Source organism: Patiria miniata, unplaced genomic scaffold (assembly GCF_015706575.1).
Source record: "Patiria miniata isolate m_02_andy unplaced genomic scaffold, ASM1570657v1 HiC_scaffold_1, whole genome shotgun sequence".
In the NCBI taxonomy this organism is placed as follows: domain Eukaryota; kingdom Metazoa; phylum Echinodermata; class Asteroidea; order Valvatida; family Asterinidae; genus Patiria; species Patiria miniata.
This window is the reverse complement of record NW_024037047.1, coordinates 35,117,194-35,142,858: the sequence shown is the minus strand read 5'-3', so window position 1 is coordinate 35,142,858 and position 25,665 is coordinate 35,117,194. Positions and strand designations below refer to the sequence as shown.

At 40.1% G+C, this 25,665-nt stretch overlaps 1 protein-coding gene across 1 annotated transcript in view; it reads right to left on the bottom strand.

Annotated features, from left to right (window-relative positions):
• The window catches only part of LOC119729250, a 191,710-nt gene extending 168,395 nt beyond the window's left edge, over positions 1 to 23,315 (bottom strand). Inside the window, exons 1-13 of the mRNA XM_038201843.1 lie at positions 23,084 to 23,315; positions 21,353 to 21,452; positions 19,773 to 19,806; positions 18,459 to 18,597; positions 17,493 to 17,657; positions 17,069 to 17,154; positions 9,092 to 9,138; positions 8,086 to 8,210; positions 4,965 to 5,055; positions 4,073 to 4,187; positions 3,090 to 3,264; positions 2,121 to 2,172; positions 245 to 382 (exon numbers count right to left, since the gene is read on the bottom strand). Of these exons, the coding sequence (XP_038057771.1) occupies positions 245 to 382; positions 2,121 to 2,172; positions 3,090 to 3,264; positions 4,073 to 4,187; positions 4,965 to 5,055; positions 8,086 to 8,210; positions 9,092 to 9,138; positions 17,069 to 17,154; positions 17,493 to 17,657; positions 18,459 to 18,597; positions 19,773 to 19,806; positions 21,353 to 21,452; positions 23,084 to 23,284 (1,468 nt within the window). The 5' untranslated portion in view covers positions 23,285 to 23,315. The remainder of the gene's footprint in view (positions 1 to 244; positions 383 to 2,120; positions 2,173 to 3,089; positions 3,265 to 4,072; positions 4,188 to 4,964; positions 5,056 to 8,085; positions 8,211 to 9,091; positions 9,139 to 17,068; positions 17,155 to 17,492; positions 17,658 to 18,458; positions 18,598 to 19,772; positions 19,807 to 21,352; positions 21,453 to 23,083) is intronic.
• Positions 23,316 to 25,665: the final 2,350 nt, after the last annotated feature.

Here is a 25,665-nt window from a genome sequence, read left to right as displayed (position 1 = left end):
GAGCCAGTGACATCCTGGAGCTAGTGCAGAGTATTTCAGGTATAATCTAGGCCTAAATTTGTGTACAGCTGAGCAGAAACAATACAAGGTCCGGCCAACACCTTGACAATGTTGACAATGCATGCTCCCAAATCTGCCACACACTTTTGCCATAACCTCAATCCTGCAAAATCCTCCATTTTGCAAAGAGGATTTTGGAGGATTTGGGAAGGTTAGAGTTAAAGAGATTTTGTTCGTAACTGACCGTGCACACCAAGTTTATCCTCAATCTTGCGGACAATGAGCTCCGCTTGAGATTTGTATCCAGCCTTCCATCGGTGACCAGCCAAGGCACCGAGTACCAGCACAGCAACCCTCTGTATCTCAGGGTCTTTTAGGGATTCTGTAGCAAAAAGATTTACAATAATGGTTCTTTCAATGAGGATCAGCCAGTAGGGATCAAGGGATATGACAATCCACAAAAATTGTATATTATTCAATGTTGTAGTACTCGTACTCGGTACTCGTACTCAAGTACTTTTTGGAGTACTCGTACCCATACTCGAATGTTAAAGTACTCGTACTCGCTATGACGGTACTCGTACTCGAGCAGCAAAGCACCTGTACTTGACATGTCGAAGTTGTACTCGATCATCCAAGTACTCGTACTCGAATAGCAGTACTCGGGGGGAAATAGTGTAGCTATGCCACAGACTTATTTTATCTGTGCACGTCTGGAAAAACACATTGAACAGCTAGCAATGAGTGGGTCTGTATATATCGGTTTGACTGGGCCTGGGCCAATTACGCACAATGAACCATTTGCCGTATGGCCGTATTCGGATATACAAGTACTTGTACTCGTAAGTACATGTACAGTACTCGTACTCGTACTTGTACTCGTACTCGGAGACCTGTTCCTGTATTTGGAGGTACAAGTACTCGTACTCGTACTTGGCAACCTAAGTACTCGGTACTCAGAAAAAGTACTTGACTACAAGACTGATATTATTCTAAAATGTGGTTAAATGGACGGGTTACCAATTCCTATTGGTAGAGAACCTGGCACGTGGGTGGTTTTAAAATACTGATTAGGCCCCACCAAAAATAGTTCTGCTTCCGGTTTCACTACCTACCCTATTCAGACAGCCCCTACCCTATTTTTTTATGGGAAAAATGAGAAAAAAACACCCCAAAGCATCAATTTGTACCTTTCAACCTTGACTACAATGACACAGATGCCTCCATATGATCGTACACCAAAAAAATTGGTCAAAAAACATAATTTCCCTACCTACCTACCTACCCTATTTTCAAATGCCATGTAATCGGAAGCAGAACTACTTTTTGTTTGGCACTGGCCTTAAAACACATGACAGACATGTTTAAAACTGGTCAGTATTAAAGGTGGCCCCTGAATCAGGACAATACATTTCTGCTTAGTGAAGAATTTTACATCTTTTTAACTCAAATTTGTCTTAGAAGAGCGAAACATGGCTTAAATTAAAAAGTTGCCGTAAAATTTTGTCTGCTCGCACTCATATCTTTAAAGTATACATGTAATAAGGATAAGACAATAACAGACTCTAACATTTAAAATTGCTCAAATTTGATTCTCTGAGGGTGTCATTTTGTGCTTGTTTGGGGGGGGGGGGGGCAGGAATGGCAATTCATGTCCTGTTCACAGGAATGGCCCCTGAACATGGATAGCAATAAAACGTACAAAACAGCACAAGAATTTTGTACATTTGTCTACAATATTGTACAGTTTTCATTTAAAATGATGCATTGTATCAGGGGGCACATTTATCACCGCAAGAGGGGCACTTTTGTTGGTCTGGGAAAATCTGGGGGCGGAGCAAGTGCCCCCCCCCCTGCCCCCAAGTTCCGCTGCTCCTGGAACTAATGAAAAAAATATTTTCCACTACTTTTTTTCTATGTAGCCAGCATATTGCAGTCCACCAATTTTCACTTTTTAACTAAGTTTAGTAAGTGCACCTTTTTTTGCTTTAAAAGTATTGTGCCCAGTAAAGATAGGGCTACTGGGATTACAAACAAATGAAACCACTGGATTATCTGTGTTAAGGAAATGCAGTTTCATTTTGTTTGTCTTTCATGAAAGGAAAGATTCCAAACCTTACCAGGGAATGTTTGAGGATGAAAGGCGATGTCTTCTACAGTCTCTAGGTAATGCTGAAAACAAATCATCGAAAATGAGAATGGATTACGATTAATTTTGGACACTATCATCATTCAGAGATGCCACAGGGTCTACTTGAAAAAACGGGAACTTGGTCTGCTTGAAAAAAACAGAACAGCTGCTTGGAAAAAACAGAACATATTTTTTTGTAAAAAAGCCACTTTGCCACAAAGTCCCCGTTGTCATCTTTATCTTGTAGCTAAGCCCAGTTACATTTAGGTTTTGTTTTTGCTTCTATGTTCTTTAAGCTGTCGGTTCGTTCAATCACTTTGCTTTTTTCCAACTCCTATTATTTGTTCTGCCTACCCGAATTTCCAATGTACTAATATTTGACACAAAACATGCACGATTCCACAACACTGTCGGTGTACATGACCTTTGCACTGGGCGATGCGTGACGAAAACATGGTTGGTAACTGGCGTCTTTTGTATTCACATATATCACTGCAATCGGAAACCACCGATAACTGAAATGATAGACTTATTTACAGGCTGAATGCTACGTGTGCTTAGCACGGTGAAGCATGCGCGAGGCGCCGTTGTACACTGCGTGCAAGTACGTTGATCACCTGATGGCCACCTGTATCGCATGCCGGCTCGGCAACAACAAAGACTTGTTGTTAAGACTACTTCAACGAACAACGTTGTGCCGTGCGTACGTGTGCCTAAATGTACTAAACTCGAGAGCGCTCACAAGGTAAAAATCAATGCACTTTTTCTTCTCTTTGTACAGTTTATTTTGAGGGCCAGAAAAAACAGAATGTGGAGAGATTTAAAAAAAAAAAAAAAAAAAAGGAATTCCGGCTAAAACCGGAAAAGTGGCATCTCTGATCATGCGGAAATTTCAATGCCATATAGACAGACAGCAATGAAATCCTAAGAAACAACTTGAAAGGAGTCTATACACTACCTCTGAAATAGTGTATGTGAAGCCAGCAGAGGCAATGAGTAGTCTCTCTACCAGTTCCTTGTTTGGTTTTGGAGACAGGAGGATGAGATCAGTAAGGAGCGACTGGGAGGCCTCAGTGTGCATCTCAGCAACTGCATCCAGCATGTTCAGCCTGTCCTGCTTGTCACGGATACGTCTGAGAAAAGAAATTGTTACGAACGCACAAAATCTTAGAATAGTGCAAGAGTAATGAAGCTGTGAACATACATCCTTTGACACTAAAGCGATGGTCTTAGGGCTTGCAATGTTGTAAACCATGAGCATAAAACGACCTGCTGGTACCGGTATTTAAAGCTATAGTCCATCATTTGCAGCCATCCGAAAAGCAATGGCGTAATTATTGTTGACAAACATACTTGGTTGAAAGATAGTAAGGGGACTAAACTCCCTGTGAAATTATTCTTCCTGGCAAGCTGTCATTTTGAAGTAATCAACGAAAGAACGACTTTCCGACGGTGCTTCTTAAGACGCACCGTAGGAAATTTAAATTAGTAGTTCGTTTTGTTATTCGGCAAAGTGCGTGCAAGCATTGGCACGACGCACACGCGCGCGCGGTTGCTATGATTTGTCGGATCAGTGTGCGACATTGCACAGCTGCAATCGGCTCAGTGAGAACGTGTCTCGGACGCTGAATTCAGGCCCAATTCAAAACATGATTCAGCAACTTTTGATTTGAAATTGAGATCCTAGAATGCTTTTTTCTCAGAATATACAGCTGAAGCTGATTTAAAACTTCATCGGGTTAGTTGTTCAGTACCCTTCTTTAGATTTTTGTGCACTTTTGTTGCTTCAAACGAACAAAACGCACAAATTACAAATGATGGACTATATCTTTAAGACCACTTTTGAATTGTGCTTGAAAATGGCTTGTCCCTCTTCTTCCCACACAAGTTCAAACAATTAATGAAAATGAGAACACTACCTGGACATGATGTATTGCATACCTGGACAGTGGCAGCTGGTACATTGGAGACACAATCTCTGCCAGTTTCTGAGCGTCAGGCACCGAGTGTAAAGTTTGAACTAGCTTCTGAAAACAATGGGTCTGTTCATGGGATCCTGTGTGTGACAAAAGGTAAAGACAATATCTCTTAAAGTTGGAAGAGATGTACTCTATATGGTTTATTTTTGACGCTTTCAATTCTTTTACTGTATCAGGATAGGGTTTAAGGGTTAGTGCAACATTTCTTTGGACACTAGACAGTTACCTAGTCTTGCTTCAAAAGCTAGTAATCAATTGTGGATCACCTAATGCTGTTGCTGTGTACTGTTTGTTACGCAGTTTCTGCCCTCCCACATGAAATATTTGGAACCAACTAGCGTCTTGGGAATTCAGCATGGGAAGGGTAACTTTTTAACCAGTTCATGCCGGGATTATTTTAACAAGAACAGAACGAGGCGATGGATTACTTTTCACTCGACCTCAAGCCAGGTGGGTTGAAGCCATAACCCTCGAGCAGCACACCAATATATCTGGCAGGCGGGTCGCTGACAGATATTTCCGGCCTCGCTCCCTGCGTCATCCATTCCGAATACTGCAAAACCTTTGCGGGTATACACGTCATCCGGTGCGGACCGGTTAAAAAGAAACTCCTAGACTTTCCAAGGGAACCAATCAACGACCTCAAAATGAGTCACATGTATATTACACTGTACAGTGCAACGGCACTCCATTATCGATAACCTAACGTCTTGGATAAAGACTAACATTTGCCAATCATTTGACCATATTTGTCTCAATAATTTCCATTGAATTGCAGGCTACATGTCATGCACCTATCGCAGTTTCTTTTTCCCTAACAGTTTTCGTGTCTTATTTTTGCCTCTGCATCATACCTTTCATAGGTGCTGTCCTCATACATGTCAAGTTGCCAGCAATCTCGTCCTTCAAGGATGCCATATCAAAGTTCAGATGGCCATCTTGCGGCTAGCATCAGAGTGAAAATGAAATATACAGCTCAGTAAGGTCTAATTCATGTAAGGATACAGAAGAAATAACAAATAAGCCACCTCTCATCCATAATTATTCTGTGTGTTTCAAAGACTTGTACAATGCAGTGCCCTTCAAGTTTCTTCCCCCATACTACCTTAATTGTGAAACACCTTGCAAAGATCTTGCTATTTCCCTTCTCATAAGTTATCACAGTTTAAGCGTAACATCAACAGGTTCCTTTTCTCAATTAAAACTCTTTATTTATTGTTAGTATTGTCAACATGTGGTAGCCCTTGGTTGTGTGGTTGGAGATTCCCATTACAAAAAAGCTTACTAATAACCAGATCTCATCAAATTCCAATTCTTAGTTAGTAGCTCTATCCAGTATGTGGGGTATTGCTTACATTTGTTCATCGGTGTGTACGCATTCATCCATACATCCCAGGTTTGTGACCAAAAGTGTGATTTCTAACACAACTAATTAAAAACTGGTCATTATCAGCATCCAGACTCCAACCACGGATCCTAGACACCAGGATAAACAACTCTGCCCAACTCCTGGTTAGACGCGTGATAACGGCCTGTACTGGTGGCAAATACCATGAATACTTTTCAACAAAGACCACTGCGCGCGGTGGCTTTCAGATTTGCAAGGCTCTGCGCCCGATCTGACCTCGACGTCTGTCAAGCCAGCGAATTATATTTTTGAATATTCATGAGTCTACGTTTTTGGTCTTTATTACTGAATTCTGATAAGTGATGACTACATAACCATGGTAATGCCGAGCACAATATTTTTAGCTTTAAGATGAACAATGAAATGTCGCTTTTGTTTCATCGGTTCGGCATCACATCTCTCTAAAACTTTTAAATAAAAGCCCCATTAAAAACGAAATTTTGGTAAACAGTGTTCTCCTCAAAATTTGATGTTTATTTCCCGGGTAAATACTTCATCTATGACGACAAAAACTGCACAATACCATCTGTTATATCCTGAAGTATTTATTTCTGAAATAATTTGGAACAATTATATCTTAAATAAGAAGTAGTTTTGCTTACAGTTTTATGAATATTTCCGTTTTAGATGTCATGCAAAAACCCAACACAATGGCACATCTGGAAAAATTCGCGATTACGCGCCAACGGGTATTAATGCCCGTTATCACGCGTCTAACCAATTAAGGCAAGTCCGCTCAGTGCATTTTGTACTGGAGCTCAGAACAGTTGTTTATCCTGGTGTCTAAGACCCCGTTCCCACTTGATCCACCAATTGGGGGATCTGATCCACCTTTTGCCAAATTGCCGGATCAGATCCCCCAATTGGTGGATCAGATCCGGCAATTGTGTGTAGTGGGAACGCTAACCGTTATAAGGTGGATCAGGATAAGATCCACCTTTTCTGATCCACCTCTGGACCAGGATACAGATCCCCCAATTGCTGAATTGGTGGATCAGATCCGGCAATTGCTGGATCACGATCAGATGGGAACGCAAAAGGTGGATCTGATCCGGCAATTTGACCTGTTAACATCCGCCCGGTGCACGAGTGGCGCGAAAATGTTGCGGTCTCATGAACGAAGAAACACGTTTTCAGGCGTGTAGCTCATGTGAACATTTCCAGCGTATACAACATGCACAATAAACAACCGCTGAACTACGCGGGGATACGGGCTAGCACCGCGCATGCAAAAGCGCACGTGGTATCCTAAAACTACACTATAGGCCTTATTTTTGTTGCGTGTTCGTCCATTACTAAACCTTTTTCATTCCTGAAATTTTACTTATTTTTCCATCCATAAATGACTCTGAGTCCGCACTCACCAAAAGACTTCACTTTGGCACAGAATCATGGAAAAGCTTACGAGTATGCGATGAGAATAGTGCCGATAACGCGGTACGTACGGAGGTGACAAATCTGAAGTATTGATTATAGAAAATTGGAAAATGATGTCGTAATACATCATGTGACCGTTTCTAACCAATGAGAAGCTTCAGAACCAGGGAATCCCTTATCGATGCATTGGTTTCTGCCGTGATGTCACACAATGAGCGGCTCTGTTAACGTTGAATTTCACCTGTTAATTTATGCACGCACGGATCCTCTACGGATCCGTGATTTATGTTGGTGAATTCGCGTAATTTTTGTCTGTGAATTCTGATAGTGCTGTTTGAAAACTGACCCATCCTGGCCTAGCATGCAACCATGCAACAATGGCACTCCCACAGAGCGCGCGTAATTCCAAACTCAGTGACCTTTCGGACCCAACATTTCCGTACGAAAAGGTGGATCAAGCATAAGTGGGAACGCGACTTGCGGTTTCGTTGCGGTAAGATAACGATCACACCAAAATGCCGGATCTTGATCCACCTTTCCAATTCAAGTGGGAACGCGGTGTAAGATCCGTGCTCCAACCGGTCTTAAACAAAGTGTTTAATACCGGCCAAGTACATTTTTCCCCATTCATAAATACCTTTTTGGTCAAATAAGTAAAATTTCTCGGTCTAATTAAAACTACATGTAGTCCCAAACCAGTCAAAAATTACACATTTCCAACAATTTTGTTCAACAATTTTACCTCATGTTTTTCAGGACACCCCTCTAGCAATATTATGGTATGTCCAGTCTCGCGAGAGTCGTAAACAACTCCTTATATGGAGATAGGAACACGCATCGCGCATACTGCGCGATGTGGCGCACAACGCAGCTGTGCCAGTGTATTGTGAATTTAGGACTATGAGATTCTGACTCACCGGTAGTACTGCGCATGCCTACGTGTGCATTTTGAACGTTCAACCAATAAAACGGTAACTAAAAGGCACTGGATTTCAAAAAAGCCAAAATTTCATGTAACACTGAAAAAGTGTACAAGACAAGCCAGCCGGGCTTTATCAACCATTTAAAACCAGCCTCGTGACGGGCTCTCGACCAATAGCAATGGGTATACTGTCTTAGGTTTTTATGAATGGTGAATAAGAGCATGTGAAAATGGCATAAGAAAGATAACTAAATTGAGTTCATAGTACCTTCCTGAAGTGAATGGAGTCAGTGACAATATCCTCGTCATCAGGTGGTCCAGTAGGTGACTGGTAGTATGACTCTCCAACAAAGGTCAGCTGTCCTTCAGAAACAGTCTGCATCTCAGGAAACTCTGAGTGTCATTCAAACAATAGAAATCAATGAATACCCTGTGTGTGGTTTGAATTGTAGTGACAAGCCATATCTCTTATGAAATATGTCAAAGACTAACCAAAACGCCTTCTCACATGTCTCAAGCCCATGAAGGGAATGTACAACCCTGTAGCCAGCGTTCCCATCAGCTCAACAATGACCAGTCATTACAAGTATGTTGGGCAACAAACTAATTTGGGACTGAGAAACATTTCTTACAACTTTTGTTTGAAAATACATCATGATGTATGTCATTTTGGTGCGCTGAATACGCTGCGCTGTGTCGAGATGTCACTTTTGGTGGACTGTTTACTGATGGATCTTTTCATCCTTTTTTTGTCAAATTTAAAAAAACAGTCCACCAAAACTGATATCTTGTAGCACAGCATATTCAGCGCACCAAAATGACATACATCATGATGTACAGTACTGTTTCGTGATGCAAAGCATTCAATCTCCCCTCCATCCCAAATGGTCGAGCCGAATGTAGAGTTGACCTGCTGAGGTCACACGAAGATCAGCGCATACGCAACATACGTAAACACATGAACATGACCACTGTATTCGGCGGATCAGCAACGCGAGGCTGGTGAGTAAAAACTCAGATTTTCCACCCAAAAAATTGTCACATGATCCAAATGTCAATCGTTCTAAAACATTTCAGAGTTAGATCAACCTGCTCAATTTTTTTGGTGGATTTGTGTTTCAGAAAGTGGAATTTCAGACAAAGGTATTTCGTCTATCAAAGGGCATTTCCAAAAGCCACAGCGTGCTGACCGACCCCGAAAATCACCATGCTAGAAGGCTGACGGAGAGAAGCCTTCTAATTCTAGAAGTAAAAATATTCCAAACATTATTTACCAATATCATCTCCTGCTTGTTCCTCCCCATAATGCCGATGCTGAAATCTGTGTCAGGGTCAGGAATGATAAAATATGAGAAAAAGCAATCAGTCTCCTTGATCAGAACTATCTCAACACATAGATTTAGGCCTATCAGTAATAATATGACAAATTTAATGTACTATTAGAAAATCCTAGTCGTATTACTCAAAGTCTAGGGCCCGTCTACAGGACTAAATGTCTGTATCCAAGGCCCTGCACATAGTAGCCTTGTTCCAGGCGGTCTCTCGGCTTTTTGTAGAAGGGAGATAATCGGGCCCTGCACCCACAATCAACGCGGTTATGTGCGTGTACCACCGACCCTTGTCCGTACGAACGGTTCGGTACTAACACAACCAGCAAGCACACACACGTGAGTACGGACTGTACGCATGGTGTAATAAGGCAGTAAATGTAGGCCTACTGTGTTCTGCGTGTGGGTGTACGTACGTACGTGTGGGGGATATACGCGCCGCGTGGCCTGTCGAACGACTGCCTTGTTGGGTCTGCAACTTCCGGGTTTAATGTCTTTCTTTACTTTATCGTCCAGTTTTGGACGAAAATGGGCGGGCTTCAGGATATGCGGGTATGCTGTGATGATTATGTAGGTTCGTCTTGGACCAATCACATGAAACAACCTTCCCAATAGTATGATTAATTCATTTTTAAGCTGACCAATCGTAAGCTTCACAAGAATCATGTGACGTCGCGCGGCATGCATAATGCATTAGTCATCATGGCGTCTTCCATGTCTTTTTAGCGAGAGCGAAATGTTCGTCACTTTTTCAACAATTTGACATTGATTCGAGTTTTTCGGCTCGTGTAATGAATCCATTTGAGTGGGCAACGATCGTCTAATGACAGCATTACCTGCAGAATTTGTTGGAGCCTTCAATACTGCTTCGGACAGACTGGGACTGAACGACTTTCACCCACAGCAACGGGCCGCCATTGCAGCGTTTCTTCGCGGATGCGACGTGTTTGTTAGCCTATCGCGGGCTGACCAATGAGAATTCAGTATACGCGGGGGTGGTACCTCATTACCGTAATAGGTTTTGCTGGGTCAACTCTAGCCCCACTAGTGTGGCCGCGGTATGCTGCGCTGAACCTCTGGCCACACACCGTGGTACCGCGCACTACTGAGGACGAAGTTTTCATAAATTTTACAGGCAGTTTCTTACATATGGTTGTATTCTATGATGTCCCATCTATCACTTCTGGGATGCTTAGGTGTAATGATGTTCAATTTTCCGAGATATTTTTGAATGTTTCTGGAGAATTATGCACCCGTGAAACGTCTGGTGATGGCAGCCATTTTGAATGTGACAAGAGAGATGACCTCAAGCTGTGACGTCGCGTTTATGCAAATTCTTGTCGAGCGAGGGCGCGAGTTGCAAATGTGACGGCTGTTTCCTGTTCCAATTAAAAATGAAAATAATACCCTGCGCATGCACTGCGCGGGCATCGATGTCGACGGCTTGGACGACGCGCGCGACACAGGAAACAGCCGTCGCATTTGCAACTCGCGCGGTCGCGCCCTCGCTCGACAAGCAATTTGCATAAACGCGACGTCACAGCTTGAGGTCATCTCTTGTCACATTCAAAATGGCTGCCATCACCAGACGTTTCACGAGTGCATATGGGCTCCAGAAAGATTCAAGAATATCTCGGAAAATTGAACATCATTACACCCAAGCATCCCAGAAGTGATAGTTGGGACATCGTAGAATACAACCATATGTAAGAAATTCCCTGCAAATTTTATGAAAACGTCCTCAGTAGTGCGCGGACCACGGTGTGTGGCCTTGGGTTCAGCGCAGCATACCGACGGCCACACTAGTGGGGCTAGGTCAACTCAAAACCATCAAGGCGTTGGGTTACGCAGACTAGCTCATGCATGTACTGTGTGTGCATGGCTGTTGAGCATAGCCTTGCTGTATAGTACAGGCATTATGTGAAAAATTAAGGGGTAACCTCAAACAAATTGCAACAGAAACCATTTAAAAAGGTTATTACTCAGAAAAATCTCCTCTATAACATATTAAAAGTCTTAAGAAATCCGAGTGGTGGAAAGTAGTTTTCTAATGTGTTTCTTAAACACACCCAGTACCACTTTTTTGCTACTTTATAATGGAATATTTAGTGATGCTGCAACAATATATTTAATACTAAACACAGAGAGTTGATCTTGTTTTATTATTGAGACGCCCATTGACTTCAGAAAAGATCTGTAGATGACTTATATTCATTTATTATGCTGTAATATATATATATACTATCTGCAATATGATATATATGAATCTATATATATATGTATATAGTTAAATATCAAAATAGCGCGTTTACATCACTTTTAAAATTACATGGCAAGTTTCTTGACTATCTAATTAGCACTAATCGATGTTTGCACTGATGAACATCAACTTAAACATAGTCAAATTACTTAACATATATATGTCACTTCCAAATATTACAAGTGAAATGTTACTTGAACAGTGACGAAGACAGTAAATTAAAAAAGGAAACTGATGTTACTTCTAAGCAGCTTTCTTGTGAAACCCTTACACAGCTGCTGAAACAACTTGAAGGAAAAAAAAAATGAAAATTACATAATTATAAACAAACAACTGGTAATGAATAAGTTTCATAATGCATAACCCAATTTATTGAAAATAGCAATGTTCAGTGGTTTGCTATACTACTTAGGTGGGAGGTAGTACAGGCAAAATACTTCATTTTTTGAGTGAACCTCAAACAAATTGCAACAGAATTTATTTTTTTCACCACAGTGCATTTCTATAAGGTCCCTAAATTGACATACTAAAAGTCTTTAAAAATCCAGGTGGTGGAAATATGCCTAATTTGCATGAATCAAAAATGGCCGCATATTTTAGGACTTTCGCACTGATTTGGTCATATTTCATATACTAGGTAGCTTTTTGAGGTATTTTAAACAATAATTTTAGTCCTTTTACATTGATTTACTCATTATTCTAGACCTTGGTAAGTTTCAATATCCTTTGTTTCCCAAATTTGCAATATTCCGATAATAATTTGCATAAATGCCATTTATTAATTTGCATAGATTAAAGTTAAGATTATGGCTGTCATGTGTGGACATGTCACAATTAAATTTTCCCTGATTATCCAAGTTCAGTCATGTACATAAATTAATTTCACACCATGGTGCATTGCTATAAGGTTCCTTAAAAAAGGAAAGAAATCCAAGTGGTGGAAATGTGCCTAATTTGCATAAATTCAAAATGGCCACTAATTACATGATTTTTGATTTGGCCATAACTCTTGTCCTGCATTGCTTTTTGGAGTACTTTGAACAACAATTTGTCCTTTGACATTGATTTCATCATCATTCCAGTCCAAGGTACCTTTTGAGATTCCATTGTTCCAATGGAGTATAATATTTTTTTGTTAGGTTTCTAGCTCTTGTCAAAGTTGGTATAAGTGTTGGGAAATGTGATATCCCTGTGTCGCAGAGCAAACCCTTGCGCCGCTCTACTCAGACCAAAAATCAAGGAATAACTCAAGAGAACAGAGGATTCAACACAGGAGTTACAAATCACAAAAATCAAATTATATATTACGGAAAATAAATAAACCAAAAACTGCAAAACTCAATCCGAAAATACGGATGGGTGCAAGCCCGGAATTGGTATGCAACAAAGGAAAAAGGAATTACGATTTGCATAATTCACCGAGCACCAACCTCCGAAGTTACATAACACTTTACGACCGTAAAAAAAAAGTGATTGATAAATCAACTCAGAAAATGAAAGGAATAATTTTAACAGTCTTGTGACACCCTGTACATAAACACATTTCAGGGACAAAAATCCCTACTTTAAATCGACTAGTACACTGCATAGGGATATCACATTTTGCAACACGTATGCCAACTTTGAGATGAGCCAAAAACCGAACAAAAAATATTGTTCCCAATTGTTTGATATTTTGTAGCGAACATCTTGGGGTTTAATTTTTATCCAAGTTTGTCTCAATGTCGGGTGATCCACTAGGCTAAATTCAAGGTCAAATTAAAGGTCAAAATGTCATTATACTTCAAATAACCCCGACATAAAAAAAACAATGGTAAATTTGGATTTCTCATGATGTAACCTTTCAAAAGAAATTAAGATTAACAAATTTGGCTTACAGATTATAGAAATATGGTCATTTAAAAATGGCAGCAATGCCCATTTTGACTAAAATTGCCTGGGCGGTAGCGCGAAAACTGTTTGTCCGATGGTGCTAAAACTTAAAAGTTCGGCTTTTCAGCCGAAATTACCCCATCAACTAAATATGATCCAATTTGAAGAGGTTGGGGTTTCAAATTTAAAAGGTTTTTTTTGGGGGGGGGTGATTTGACACTGAATGGCCCCAATGTCAAATGACAAAATGTTGTTTAAAGTATCCCGAAAAGCAACTTAGGACGAGAGTTATTACTAGATAGCATTTTATGTCGTATTTTTGGCCACTGCATTTTTCTTTGCTAAAGAAGGAACGTTTCTCATATTTGGATAGACTTTACCTTCCTAAGCTGGAAATCCATTGGTAACATTTTTTCTATCTACCATGTGGCGGTCATCTTGGAATTCAAAATGGCCGCCATTTCGGGCCTAATTTGTAATACTTCGGACCTAATTGTCATAAGAAGTTCAGTTTGGTTGCAAACCCCATGTTTTTGATACCAATTAACCCAAGAAAATCATTGTTGATGGGATATACTCCCAGTGGAGTACCTCCATCAACAATGATTAACTTCGGTTCCTTGGTATATGCAGTTTGCCACCAAAATGGACTTCATACGACATTCAGGTGCCACCTTATTATTTAAATGAAATCCAAGATGGCCGCTATTTTTGAATACCCAATATGGCTGCCATCCATTTGGGATGCCTAAATGTGTTAATTGGATTCCTTGGTATCAAATTTATGGAGTTTGCCACCAATAGTGACTTCATACGACATTCAAGTCCAAAATTAATATGCAAATAGTTCAGAATGGCGGCAATTATGAAATATCCAAGATGGCTGCCATCAACTGTAAGTACCCCATCCACAGTGATTTACTTGAGTTCATTCAAATACATGGACTTCATAGGACATTCAGGTGCAATGTTATTATAAATGAAGATGGCGGCTATTTTGGGGTTTGCCATCAAAATGAACTTCATGTGACAATCAAGTCCGAAGTTATGATACAAATTAGGCTCGAACTGGCGGCCATTTTGAAATCCAAGATGGCCGCCACATGGTAGCTGGGAAAAAATGTCTCCAATGCATTTCCGGCTTAGGGAGGTAAACTCTTTCCAAATATGGCAAAAATTCCTTCTTAAACAAAAAAAAGCAAAAGTACATAACGGCTTATATACTATTATGGCCGCAAATCATATGAAAATCGTGTAATTAGCGGCCTTTTGAATTTATGCAAATTAGGCATATTTCCACCACTTGGATTTTTAACAACTTTTTTAGGGACCTTATAGCAATGCACTGTGTTGTGAAATTTGACTTGGATCATCAGGGAAAATTCAATTGGTACATGTCCACACATGGCATCCATTATTTTAACTTTAATTTAGGGAAATTGATATACGGCATTTATGCAAATTATACGGCATTTGGAAAATTTCGGAAACATAGGGATCTTGGAAGTTACCTAGGTCTAGAATAATGAGTAAATCAATGTAAAAGGACTAAAACTGTTGTTTAAATTACCTCCAAAATCTACCTAGTATGAGAAATATGACCAAATCAATGCGAAAGTCCTAACATATGCGGCCATTTTGGATTTATGCAAATTAGGCATATTTCCACCACCTTGATTTCTTAAGACTTTTAGTATGTCATTTTAGGGACCTTATGGAAATGCACTGTGGTGAAAAAAATTCTGTTGCAATTTGTTTGAGGTCAAACCTTATATTGCCTGTACTAGTATGGTACAAGTTACTTTCTCACTAGCAGCGTACGGGCATCGATATGTGCACGCAATTATGCCTTGCCAAGTTGATTAGGGATTTTCTTATTGACGATTTTTTTTTTATCGGCGAATCGATAAGCCCAACGCCTTGGTCAAGGCTATGCACATAGCTAAACTCCGTGCTGAAACTCCGTGCTGAAGCACAGACAGCGTTTAGGTTTAGTCCAGTGCGTAACTAGCCCCATAAATGTGGCCTATTTACTGGACTGCCTCCGTAAACATAGGCCACACATCCACATGTACAAAAATCGTGTCGACTTTGCCAAATTTTGATTTTCACATTTAGGCTTACTTTGTAGGGTTTTTTTGCTTTAGAAGCATTCTCACCCTCTATATAGGGTAATCAGAAAGTGCTGCCTTTTTCAGATGTATATTTTTTGTGAAATTTCCAGATTCATTTTTTACACGTTTGCGTATCAAAATTTCAACATGAAATTTCACAAAAATTAGACATCTGAAAAAGGCAGCACTTTCTGACTAGCCTATAAAGAGGGTGAGTATGCTTCTAAAGCAAAAAAATCCTACAAACTAAGCCTAAATGTGAAAATCAAAATTTGGCAAAGTCGACACGATTTTTGTACATGTGGATGTGTGGCCTATGTTTACGGAGGCAGTCCAGTAAATAGGCCACATTTATGGGGCTAGTGCGTAACATGCATGATGGGGCCGGGCTACACCACGTACATTCTGACACTGTGACAGCAGTCATAGAGCAAGGGCCTACTGACCTTTTGTGATGGGGGTGAGGAAGTAAAATCTTTCCCGTTTATGCAGAATGAAGCACATGTCCAATCTAGTTAAATCAGTGAGATAGTTCGTAACCGATCATGTATTAAACTTGACACAACAAGCATGACAAAATACGTTGTTTTGATCAACAAGCATGCAGTGTGTCAACTTCAAAGTTTTCCGCTATTAAGTTCTACACCTAGACGCTTAAGTATGATTTATTCGCGTGGAGAATTCAGGAGCCAGACTAGACTAAACACCTTTCTTTATTAGAGGGCGGCAAACTGTTTTATCGGTGGCCGGCTGATGTACCGTCGGGAAACACAGATCATCAATAAAGTTGATCTGAATGTGGATCAGTGCTTTGGTTAAAAAATGATACTTACGAAAGGTTATCCTCTTCTTTCGCGAAATTCTTTGAAATTACGAGATAAAAGTAGGCCCTACATAAAAGGACATTGCGCGAAATTTTCAAAGTCTGTATGAATGCCGAAGTGATTATTTATTTATGTATTTTTGGCAAATACAAACAAACAGTATACATGTACAGTGGTACTGACATACACAAATGAACGTATTACATGTAAATACAAAGCCAAGGGTGACCCATAAAGCTGTTTATAAAAAGGCTTGTTTCCATCGGGGTCCTTGAAAACACTAACACAAACAAACATATTAACGTACATTATAAAAAGTTCAATTACACAGAAAATAACAAAGAGTGATCATTAAAACAATGATCAGTAAAAACTCATCTGCTTAAAAAAAATACTGAGAAGAGAGCTGTTCCTTCACTGCCCTTTTCAATTGAGGATGATTGTTGGAACATTTGATGCTGTTGGGAAGTAATTCCTTTCATGAATTCCGGTATAAAAAAATGTACTGCACACCGGCTCTTTTATTCTTGGAACAACAAAATTGGTGGAACTGCCCCTAGTAGAATAATTAATGCATAGCTGAAACCTTCCCAAATTTATGACAAAGGCAGTCAGGTGCCATTTCATGAACAAATGATTCAGTTTCACAAGACCCCCTTGATGTTTTTCTTAATCATTTCCTAAACATTAATTGGATAAAGTTTTGTAAGCCCTCATAAATGATCGAAATTGAATTATACAGTTTCTTTAAATACCCTTCCTATAAAAAAATACCGAAAGAAAAATCGAAAATGGCGACGGTAATAAAAATGGAATGTTAGTGGGCAGGAAATAGTGAATATAAACATCCTACCCTGGTGCTGATTCTTTCGGAGCGTCAAAGTGGTCGAGTATCTTGACCATGGATGGGAGCTGCATAGCTGGGTGGTAGTGAATCTCCTGAATAAGACAGTGAATGTTGTTAGTTGGGCTCCCTAAAAAAAAACTGGGCTTCTGTATGCTGAGATCACCCCTTCTCTACCAATTCAACATTTGTTTTTACTGACGAATGTTTGAACTTCTTTTTCAAACATTACTTATTTTCTGCTTTACTATACTTTCTGTTGTTATTTTGTTAGGTGGACGATCAATATCTTGCAGCTATTGCATCCGGTGAAACATAATGTGAACATTTTGTACTCAATTTAAAAACATGTTATTTTGTGTTTTGGGGGAGAAACGTCAACAAACTAGACGCACCCCCCCCCCCCTCCCCAGGTACGAGTGAGTACATGTACCTTTTGGTGTTTGGATTTGCCGTAAGGTATTGGATGAGTCCGTCTAGTTTTGGTGAAGACAATGATGCCATCGTTGCCAGGAGCCATCTGAGCTGTGTAGGACGACTCGTGCTGACCCTCATGACCTGTCTCATTGCAGTCGTAGCTCCAGTCGCTTCCCAACACCTGTTTATTTAATTGATGAAATTGAATGGTTTGAAAGAATGTGCTTGCTGTCAACAAACATATTTGACGTATTTAGGTGTAGCTATTATCATGGGTGTCGCGAGAGGGGCAAGGGGCCGGTGTTTGCCCCCCCCCCCGACAAGAATAAAAAAGAAAGAAAGAAAAAGAGGCGCGAAATCATATTGTTGTTAATTTAATTGGTTGGGAGGGGGATGTCCCTGCCCACCCTTGAAAAAAAATGATCAATCAGGAAAATGCTGGAAAATATAGGGATTTTGTGGGGAAAAGTTTCTTTGCCCCCTCCAGAAAAGTTATTGGCGACGCCCATGGCTATTATTGATTAAAAAACCCTTATGTTTTTGTGTGTTTCCATATCTCTGTCAAGGGTTCCCTTACACACTTTTCAGTGAATATGGAGGTATGGAAAGGGTATGGGGGCAGGGAAAACTTATATTTTGTTTATTTAATGTTTTCTTAAGGAAACGAAAGTGTTAGTATCGTATATGAGTTTGGGGACAGCACCAGAGTTGTTTACATGATCATGATTCGGTGTAGCGTAAATATCCGACTCCATGAAATATGGACTCATTGGTAGTATTGCGCATGCGTAAGTATGAAAATAGCCTATAGGTCTATATATAGGAGAGTGACTTGTCACGTGTGAGGGATCAACCAATAATTGGGAAAAGGAGTCCGATTTTCATAGGAGTCGGACTTTCATATGAGACCGGAATGCAATAAGTGCAACTGATTATAACTGGCATATAAGTTTACATGTTCTCTTCAATTTCTCTCATGTACCTTGTCTTGTGGAGGATGTTGCAGGTTAGCTGCCAACAGGCTGACCAGACCTTTCTTGACACCTATCACGTGATCATCCTGGTCACGTGGGAAATATATCTGGCCAATCGCTCCATTCTCGCTGATGTCAAATGAAAACCTACACAAGAGAGTTTAGATGCACGCAATAAACGATTTCAGCCACGCCCTCCCCAATTGTAAACTATTTGTTGATGTGATGAACAGTTTTAGTTGCGGACGAGTACGTGGGAGATTACAGTTGAAGCAGCAAACAAATTAATTGCATTTGTAGTGCGTTCATTGCACTCTTCCAACGGTTCTTCGCGTTGGTCTAGAGATTTGCATTTGGTCTTTGAATTATTTCTGTAGGTGCGCAAAAGCGATTATGTTTCTGACAAACTGATGTACGACGTCATTGCGTCCATTATACTCTTTTGTTATACTTTCGAACCCAATTCTTTGAGTGTAGCGCACTAGTGAAACCGCAACGTAGGGAACTTTTCTATGCCTGTTTTGCAACCAAACTTTGAAAACTCGAAACAGAAATTCGACTTGTGCTCGTTTTGTTTATTTCCGTAGGCCTATGTTTATTCATCTAAGTTTACACGGTTATGCTTTCTGAAAGTATCCGGGCAATTTTTTTGTCTTTCTTTTTTGCCATCTTGCCCATAGGCACATGTTCACGACTCTAAAAATTTACACAGGGTGGGAGATGTAGTTCCTTGGCCCTCGGCCAAATGAAAGCACTCTTGTTCTTGATGATATCCGCCCAAATGTCAGTACAGTGTTTGGTCGTTCTGAAAGTGACGTATAGTCCGGTGGAGGGGTTTAGAAATTTTAAAGATGTATTTTTGTGTAATTTGTAAATCTTTGCTATAGGTGTCGGGATCGTCAAACCATAAGGTACATGTTTAACGAACAAAAGACACACGGTCCAATGTCTCTTTAACGAGTTGGACTTCCAACAGTTTTAGTTTTCGATTTGTATGTTTTGTTTGAATATTACAAACGTGTTTGTTTGTTTTTTCAATCTGGTCGAACCAGCTTCGAAAAAGAAGCCCTTTTTAGTTTCATTTTTGAAACGGGAGCGCAAAAGAAAAAAATTCAGTTTTCCGCCCTAGGGAAACTAAATGTCAAGCCACAAAGTACCCAAAATTTGTAAAGTAATTTATACACATAATCGTGAAAATAAGCAGATGTTTCTTGCGCTGCTTTATTAAGAAGTGGATAACTTTTATATTGCTTGCCATCAGTTCTTCATCAAGCTTTGCATGCCGACAAGCGACATATGCAGGGCTCAGAATGAAAACTTACCAGTCAGTAAAATCTCTCTCCTCGCTTAGATGAACTGAAAAGAAACAATTTAGTGACACTCAAATTAAATCGGAGAAGACATATACCAACAAATATATTTTTCTAAGATTATGTGGGCATCTTCAATGATGCTGACGTAAAAGTTCTCGTTCAATTCACAAATACATTTAAGTTCCTGCGGTCAAAGATTTGGTTGAAAAATGTGGCATTTTTTAACACTGACATCGACGTCTTATTAGGTCTTTATAAGTAACAGTAAGTAAGGTCTGTCCCGAGCCAATAATGGTCCAATCAGGCCGGCGTTATCTCCGGTTTCAGTGGCATGAAACGACTGAAAATATCTGTACCGGTCCCCCTGGAGGTGATGCTAGTCCATCGCAGGTTACTCCCCAACTAATGCCAGTACCCATATATACTCCTGGGTGGAGTGAGGCAAGTGGGGGAGAAGTGGCTTGCCCAATGACACAACGTATGGCCAGCAGCTGGATTCGAACCCCTGACCCTCTGATTATGAGTCACAACCCTAACTGCTAGGCCACACCTCCCCAATAATTATTATATAAGTATGTTGTAAGAAATTTTATGTAGGTCAAAATCATCTGTTAAAAATGCTCTTCACTTGCAATGGTAAATGTTACGATTTTGAGAAGATGACCTTTAAATGTGTCTTCATTTGAACTATTCTCACAAAAATCTGTATCATCTAACATTGTTTGATATGTCGGTTGTTGAAATAAAGTACAAAAAAACAGACCTTATGTTGTCCGATATATCACGGATCGAGGTTATAAAATAGAAGATATAATGTCCATAACTGTTCATGCTCTGCATGGAATTCGATTTTGTTCTAACGAATTTTGACAAAATAATGAGTATTTAACGAAAGAACGTCGGTATGTCGGTCTAGAACCTTCACACAGCTCAATAATGACACTCAAATCTGCATTTGATAAAATTTCTTATTTAGACAACGCACAGTCGTTTTTTTTTTACTTCTTTCTTACACAAATTTCATAAAAACCTCACTCTTTCTCTACGTGCATCTGTCTTGGGACTTAACCCAATGCAATCAATCCTCTTTATTGATTACCATTATGGCTTCTAATTATATTCAATCACAGTTGCTTAATATACTGTGAAAAAAACAGTTTGGGGACTTTCCAGACTCTTGAAATATTATAGGGGTACTGTTCGAGCTCTTTATTCCGTGAAATGGTTTGTTTACTGTCGCCTTAGCAACGTGTAAATGTCGCCTTAGCAACGTGTAAACAGAGACCTCCGAACAACGGGAAATGCACAATAAGACTGCTTTCCCCTGTAGCATATAATAGTATGACCTATGGAAGGTGCGCCAAGTCGTTTTGGCGACATTTGAATTCAGTCATTCTTTCGCCTGAGGGTGAAGCCGGAAACTCCGGAGAAAAAATGAATGCGTGGGATCCCATGCGTTTAAGACCTTGTAAATATAGAATTAACAAGAACCCTGGAGACAAAAAATCACAATTCACTGTAGGCGGGTCACATGCTCCGTCAAAAACAAACTTTAATGGAATCAATCCTGGGTGGTTTTTTTTTGGTACCTCGTTCCTCCTGGCTGGTTACGACCACCGAGTGAACCCGGAGGTAAATCTCCTGAAGCTCGTTGCTACTGTTGGAACTTTTCACCAACACGAAGCCAATCTATGATGACATTAAAATATAAACAGCATAAGTTAATTGTGAATAAAGCCTGTAGTTCCATCTCATCAGAAATTTAAGCTTTTTTCTTCATCTAGCAGGGTACAAAGTTTGATTAGTGTGAAAAAAGGTCAACAACTTTGAGTTTACCGCAGTGCAGCGCTATACAGGGTGAGTCAAAAAAAAGCGGAACCCAAACCCCCCCCCCAAAAAAAAAGTTTCATTTTTAAACAAAAAATATGTAGCGCCAAAAATAATAATGACTGGAAAGCCAATTTCAGAAACTACTTTTAAATGGAAAAAAATTGCTGAAATTGCTCAATCCGTTCAAAGAATGTCACCATTTAAACACACTGACCCTAAAACCTGTTTCGTCCAAAAAGTAAGTTATTGTGTGTCTGACTGTTTGGAACAACAAAGAAGATGACACAGAATACTTGTTTCAACAACTGTCGACAACTGTAGAACACAATATCTTTATTTACAATCCTGCTTAGGCAAACAATATGATTTATAAAATCCATTTTTATTTAACAAAAAAACGGGCCTTCAAAATGACTCCGTGAATATTCGTAACATTTAAACTGAGGTTTTATCGCTGGTGATGTTTGAACACAATTGTAGCAACGAATCTTGAAATCGCATTTTTTGGCGAAGGACGTTTTAGGGTCATTGTGTTTAAATGGTGATACAATTTGAAGGGATTGAGCAATTTAAATATTTTATCATCTAAAAGTAGTTTATAAAATTGGATTTCTAGTCATTATTGGTTTTGGTGCTACTTTCTTTAAATATGAAATATATTTTTAGAGGTTTGGGTTCCGCTATTTTTGACTCACCCAGTAGTGAAGCTCTGCGAAGTTAAAATAACCACCATTTCCTGACAGGAAAATCAGGCCTACTTTTCCTTTCCATGGAGCACTATACTTTGCAGCAGTTTAAGTTTGCTTTAAGGTCACGCACTCGAATTTCCTCTTATAAGAGAAACTGTTTTCTTTGGGGACTTTCATGCGGCGGCCCAACTACAGCCCGCATGAAAGTCCTTATGCGCAAGGCGCAATGATGTTGCTTCTTTATAAGAACAAGGCCGGGTTTTCAAAAGTCAACTTGGGCGTGCAAATCATTGAAATCTTCAAGAGCCTGGAGATTTGTTGCAATTGTAATTACTGGGGGAAAAAAAAGTACAGTACAAAATTTAGACTTAAAAGTCAGTTCAATTCGATGCTCCAACGTTGTCAAATGTGCGATAAAGAATGATAGAGATAGAGTACTGCAAAAACCAAAACAAACAATCAAACTTACAAACAAACGAACCAAAACAACGACATCAAACCATCGAATAAACATCATCATTCTTTTTCAATAGGCAGAGAAGATATCAAACAAATTCCTGTGGCGTTTGAAAACGAGTTCATATGAAAGTAAGAAAATCGCAGTCCACGTGGAGAGATAGAAAAAAACCCAGAATGTTTGGCTGCTTCCCTGCATCGTGTAATCGAAGACTTTTGCCTATCCCAATCCTTAATGATTTAGAGAAACAGACGATTGTGCACAGGACGGAAACTCTGAATAACAAATTACCACGTATTAAAGTGCGTGACTTTTTGTTTACTCAAGTTGAATGGTCTCGATACCTTAGACTCGGCCTGCAGCGTCCGAACCATCTTCAGTTCCGTGGAGGAATGGAAGGTGTAGATGTACTCGGTGTCCGGTTTGAACCGGATGAAACTGGCAAGGACCGGACTGATCCAGCTGGTGCTTATGGAGAGTACCAGAGCTAGCTTCAGCATGGTGACACCAAACCGAAGATTGGTCCTCCCTGCCTGCAAGGCCATCTTGGTGGATGGCCTGCTTCGGCAGCAGAAAATCCGAATTTAAATATTTAAAGTTCTGAAATTAAAGAGAAAAGACAAATCTTGAAAGTGAAAAACTACAACCCAGTGATCACTTTCGAGATAGAATGAAGTCCATTTGGAGCTCGCATAAGGCCCCCTCAAGGCAAAAGGGTGTAACTTCAATCTTGGCCTTTTTGAGATAAAGTCACTTCTGGGGTTATTTGGGGCGCTGTTTTCCTTCAACGAACCCTCAAGTCCATATGTCCTTCCTTTTCAGGCGTGTTTCGTGCAAAATTGTGAATGTTTGGTTCAGTTTCTTTGACAAAAGTGCGTATGTTGAGATATATTCTGGGTTTTTTTGCTACATGTGACCTGATGTCAAAAGGGCATAAAAGATACATCCTTTTGCCTTGTTATGTATACGTTATACCATCGTGGAAGTGCACTTATAGTGCATTTGGATATGCTTTCTCAAGATTCATCCTTTTGCCAAAATAACCCTTTTTATTATATTTGTTATACTTCATGGAAAAAAATGGCGCAACTTTCTGGTTAAAAATTGCCTTTTCAAAAACTCAATAAGGACAAGAATCTGACATTTCTAATGTATGTTTATTCACAACTCGTGGTAGAAACATTGGTTTGATTTGTGGTAAAATAAAAAAACAGAGGACCTTGAAATTTGACACTGATTTTTCTCGAAATGCTCTTTTTTTTCCTCCAAGTTATACCCTTTTGCCTATAGGGTTCTAATCGTAATAACATGAATAGAAAGTCACAATCACAGTAATTTCCCCTGAATTTCCTTGATCTGAAAGCCTACGGTACCGAAAGGGAGAGGCGCAAGGTCATGGCGAGCCATTCGCAGAAAATGAAACAAAAAGTGAACTACGAAAAACTCGATCGTCTTCTCCGTAATGAAGTAATTGGTTGAATCAAGGAAATACTTATTAGTCAGACGAGTAGAATAATGGCTTCCGAAGTGGATAACGCAACTTTCGTTGGGTAGACGGGTTCCTGCCCCATGAGAATCCAGGGACGGGAAATTATAGTCTACTCACAAGGCGCAAAACTGTGGCGGATCCAGGATTTAAGAAGTCGACGGGTGAAGATGTAAGACTCCAAGGTTTTATTGGGTGGGGGGGGGGGTAGAAGAGGCGTTGCAGTTATAAGACTAAAGGCTTGAATCAATTAATCGAGATTTTCAATAACGCGTGTAACTTTATTCAGGGAACCTTGCAAGGGTTATGCCTATAATTAACGTTGGTAAGTCGTGGGGCGGGGCCGGGGCGGAGGGGGGGGGGGGTGGTTGGCCACTTAACCACACAAACTCCCGCCTGGATCCGAGCCTGTTATATAGCCCAACATTAAGCCATATTTTTTTCAGGGGCCCAATAAAGGAATTTTTGTCGTATCCAAGTTGGTGAAGAATACGGACAATAAACCTACACATGTAGCAATAGGTGAAGAAAAGGGGGCCGCCCGATAGTCCGAAGGTCCGATAGTCCGAAGGTTCTTTAGTCCGAAGGTTCGATAGTCCGAATGCACAAAATGCCCATAAGAGGGGGTTTGTTAGTCCGAATGCACAAAATGCCCATAAGAGGGGGTTTGTTAGTCCGAAAATGAAATAAGGTTCGTTAATCCGAACATTTGATGCAATAGTCCGAAGGTTCATTAATCCGAAGGTTCATTTATCCGACGGTTCGATAGTCCGAATTTGGAATAAGGTTAATCAGTCCGAAGGTTCAATAGTCCGAAACGAAAATAATCAATAGTTCAATAGTCCGAAGGTTCATTATTCCGAATTGACAATAAGTTTCGATAGTCCGAAAAGACTATAAGGTCCGATAGTCCGACTCGGCAATACGGTCCGATAGTCCGAATCGACAATAAGGTCCGATAGTCCGAAGTGTCATACTGACGAACCGTATTGCCCATTCAGACTATCGAACCTTATTCTCAATTCGGACTATCGAACCTTATTGTCAATTCGGACTATCGAACCCTACCGTATATTCGGAATATCGAACCTTATCATCTATTCGGACTATCGAACCTGATTGTCGATTCGGACTATCGAAGCTTCGGATTAATTAACCTTATTCTATTTTCGGACTAATGGGCCCTTCGGACTATCGAACCCTCGGATTATCGAACCTTTGGACCATTGCACCTTCGGAATATTAAACCTTCGGACTAATGACCCTTCGGACTATCGAACCTTCGGACTATCGAACCTTCGGACTATCGGGCTGTAACCAAGAAAAGGACACCTCTGGATAGCCATTACATAGTAAAGATTCTTCGAGAAATAGAACATAATACAGAAACTAAAGAGGACTACACGTAAAATCAACTACAATACATTCCCTCAATGAGCA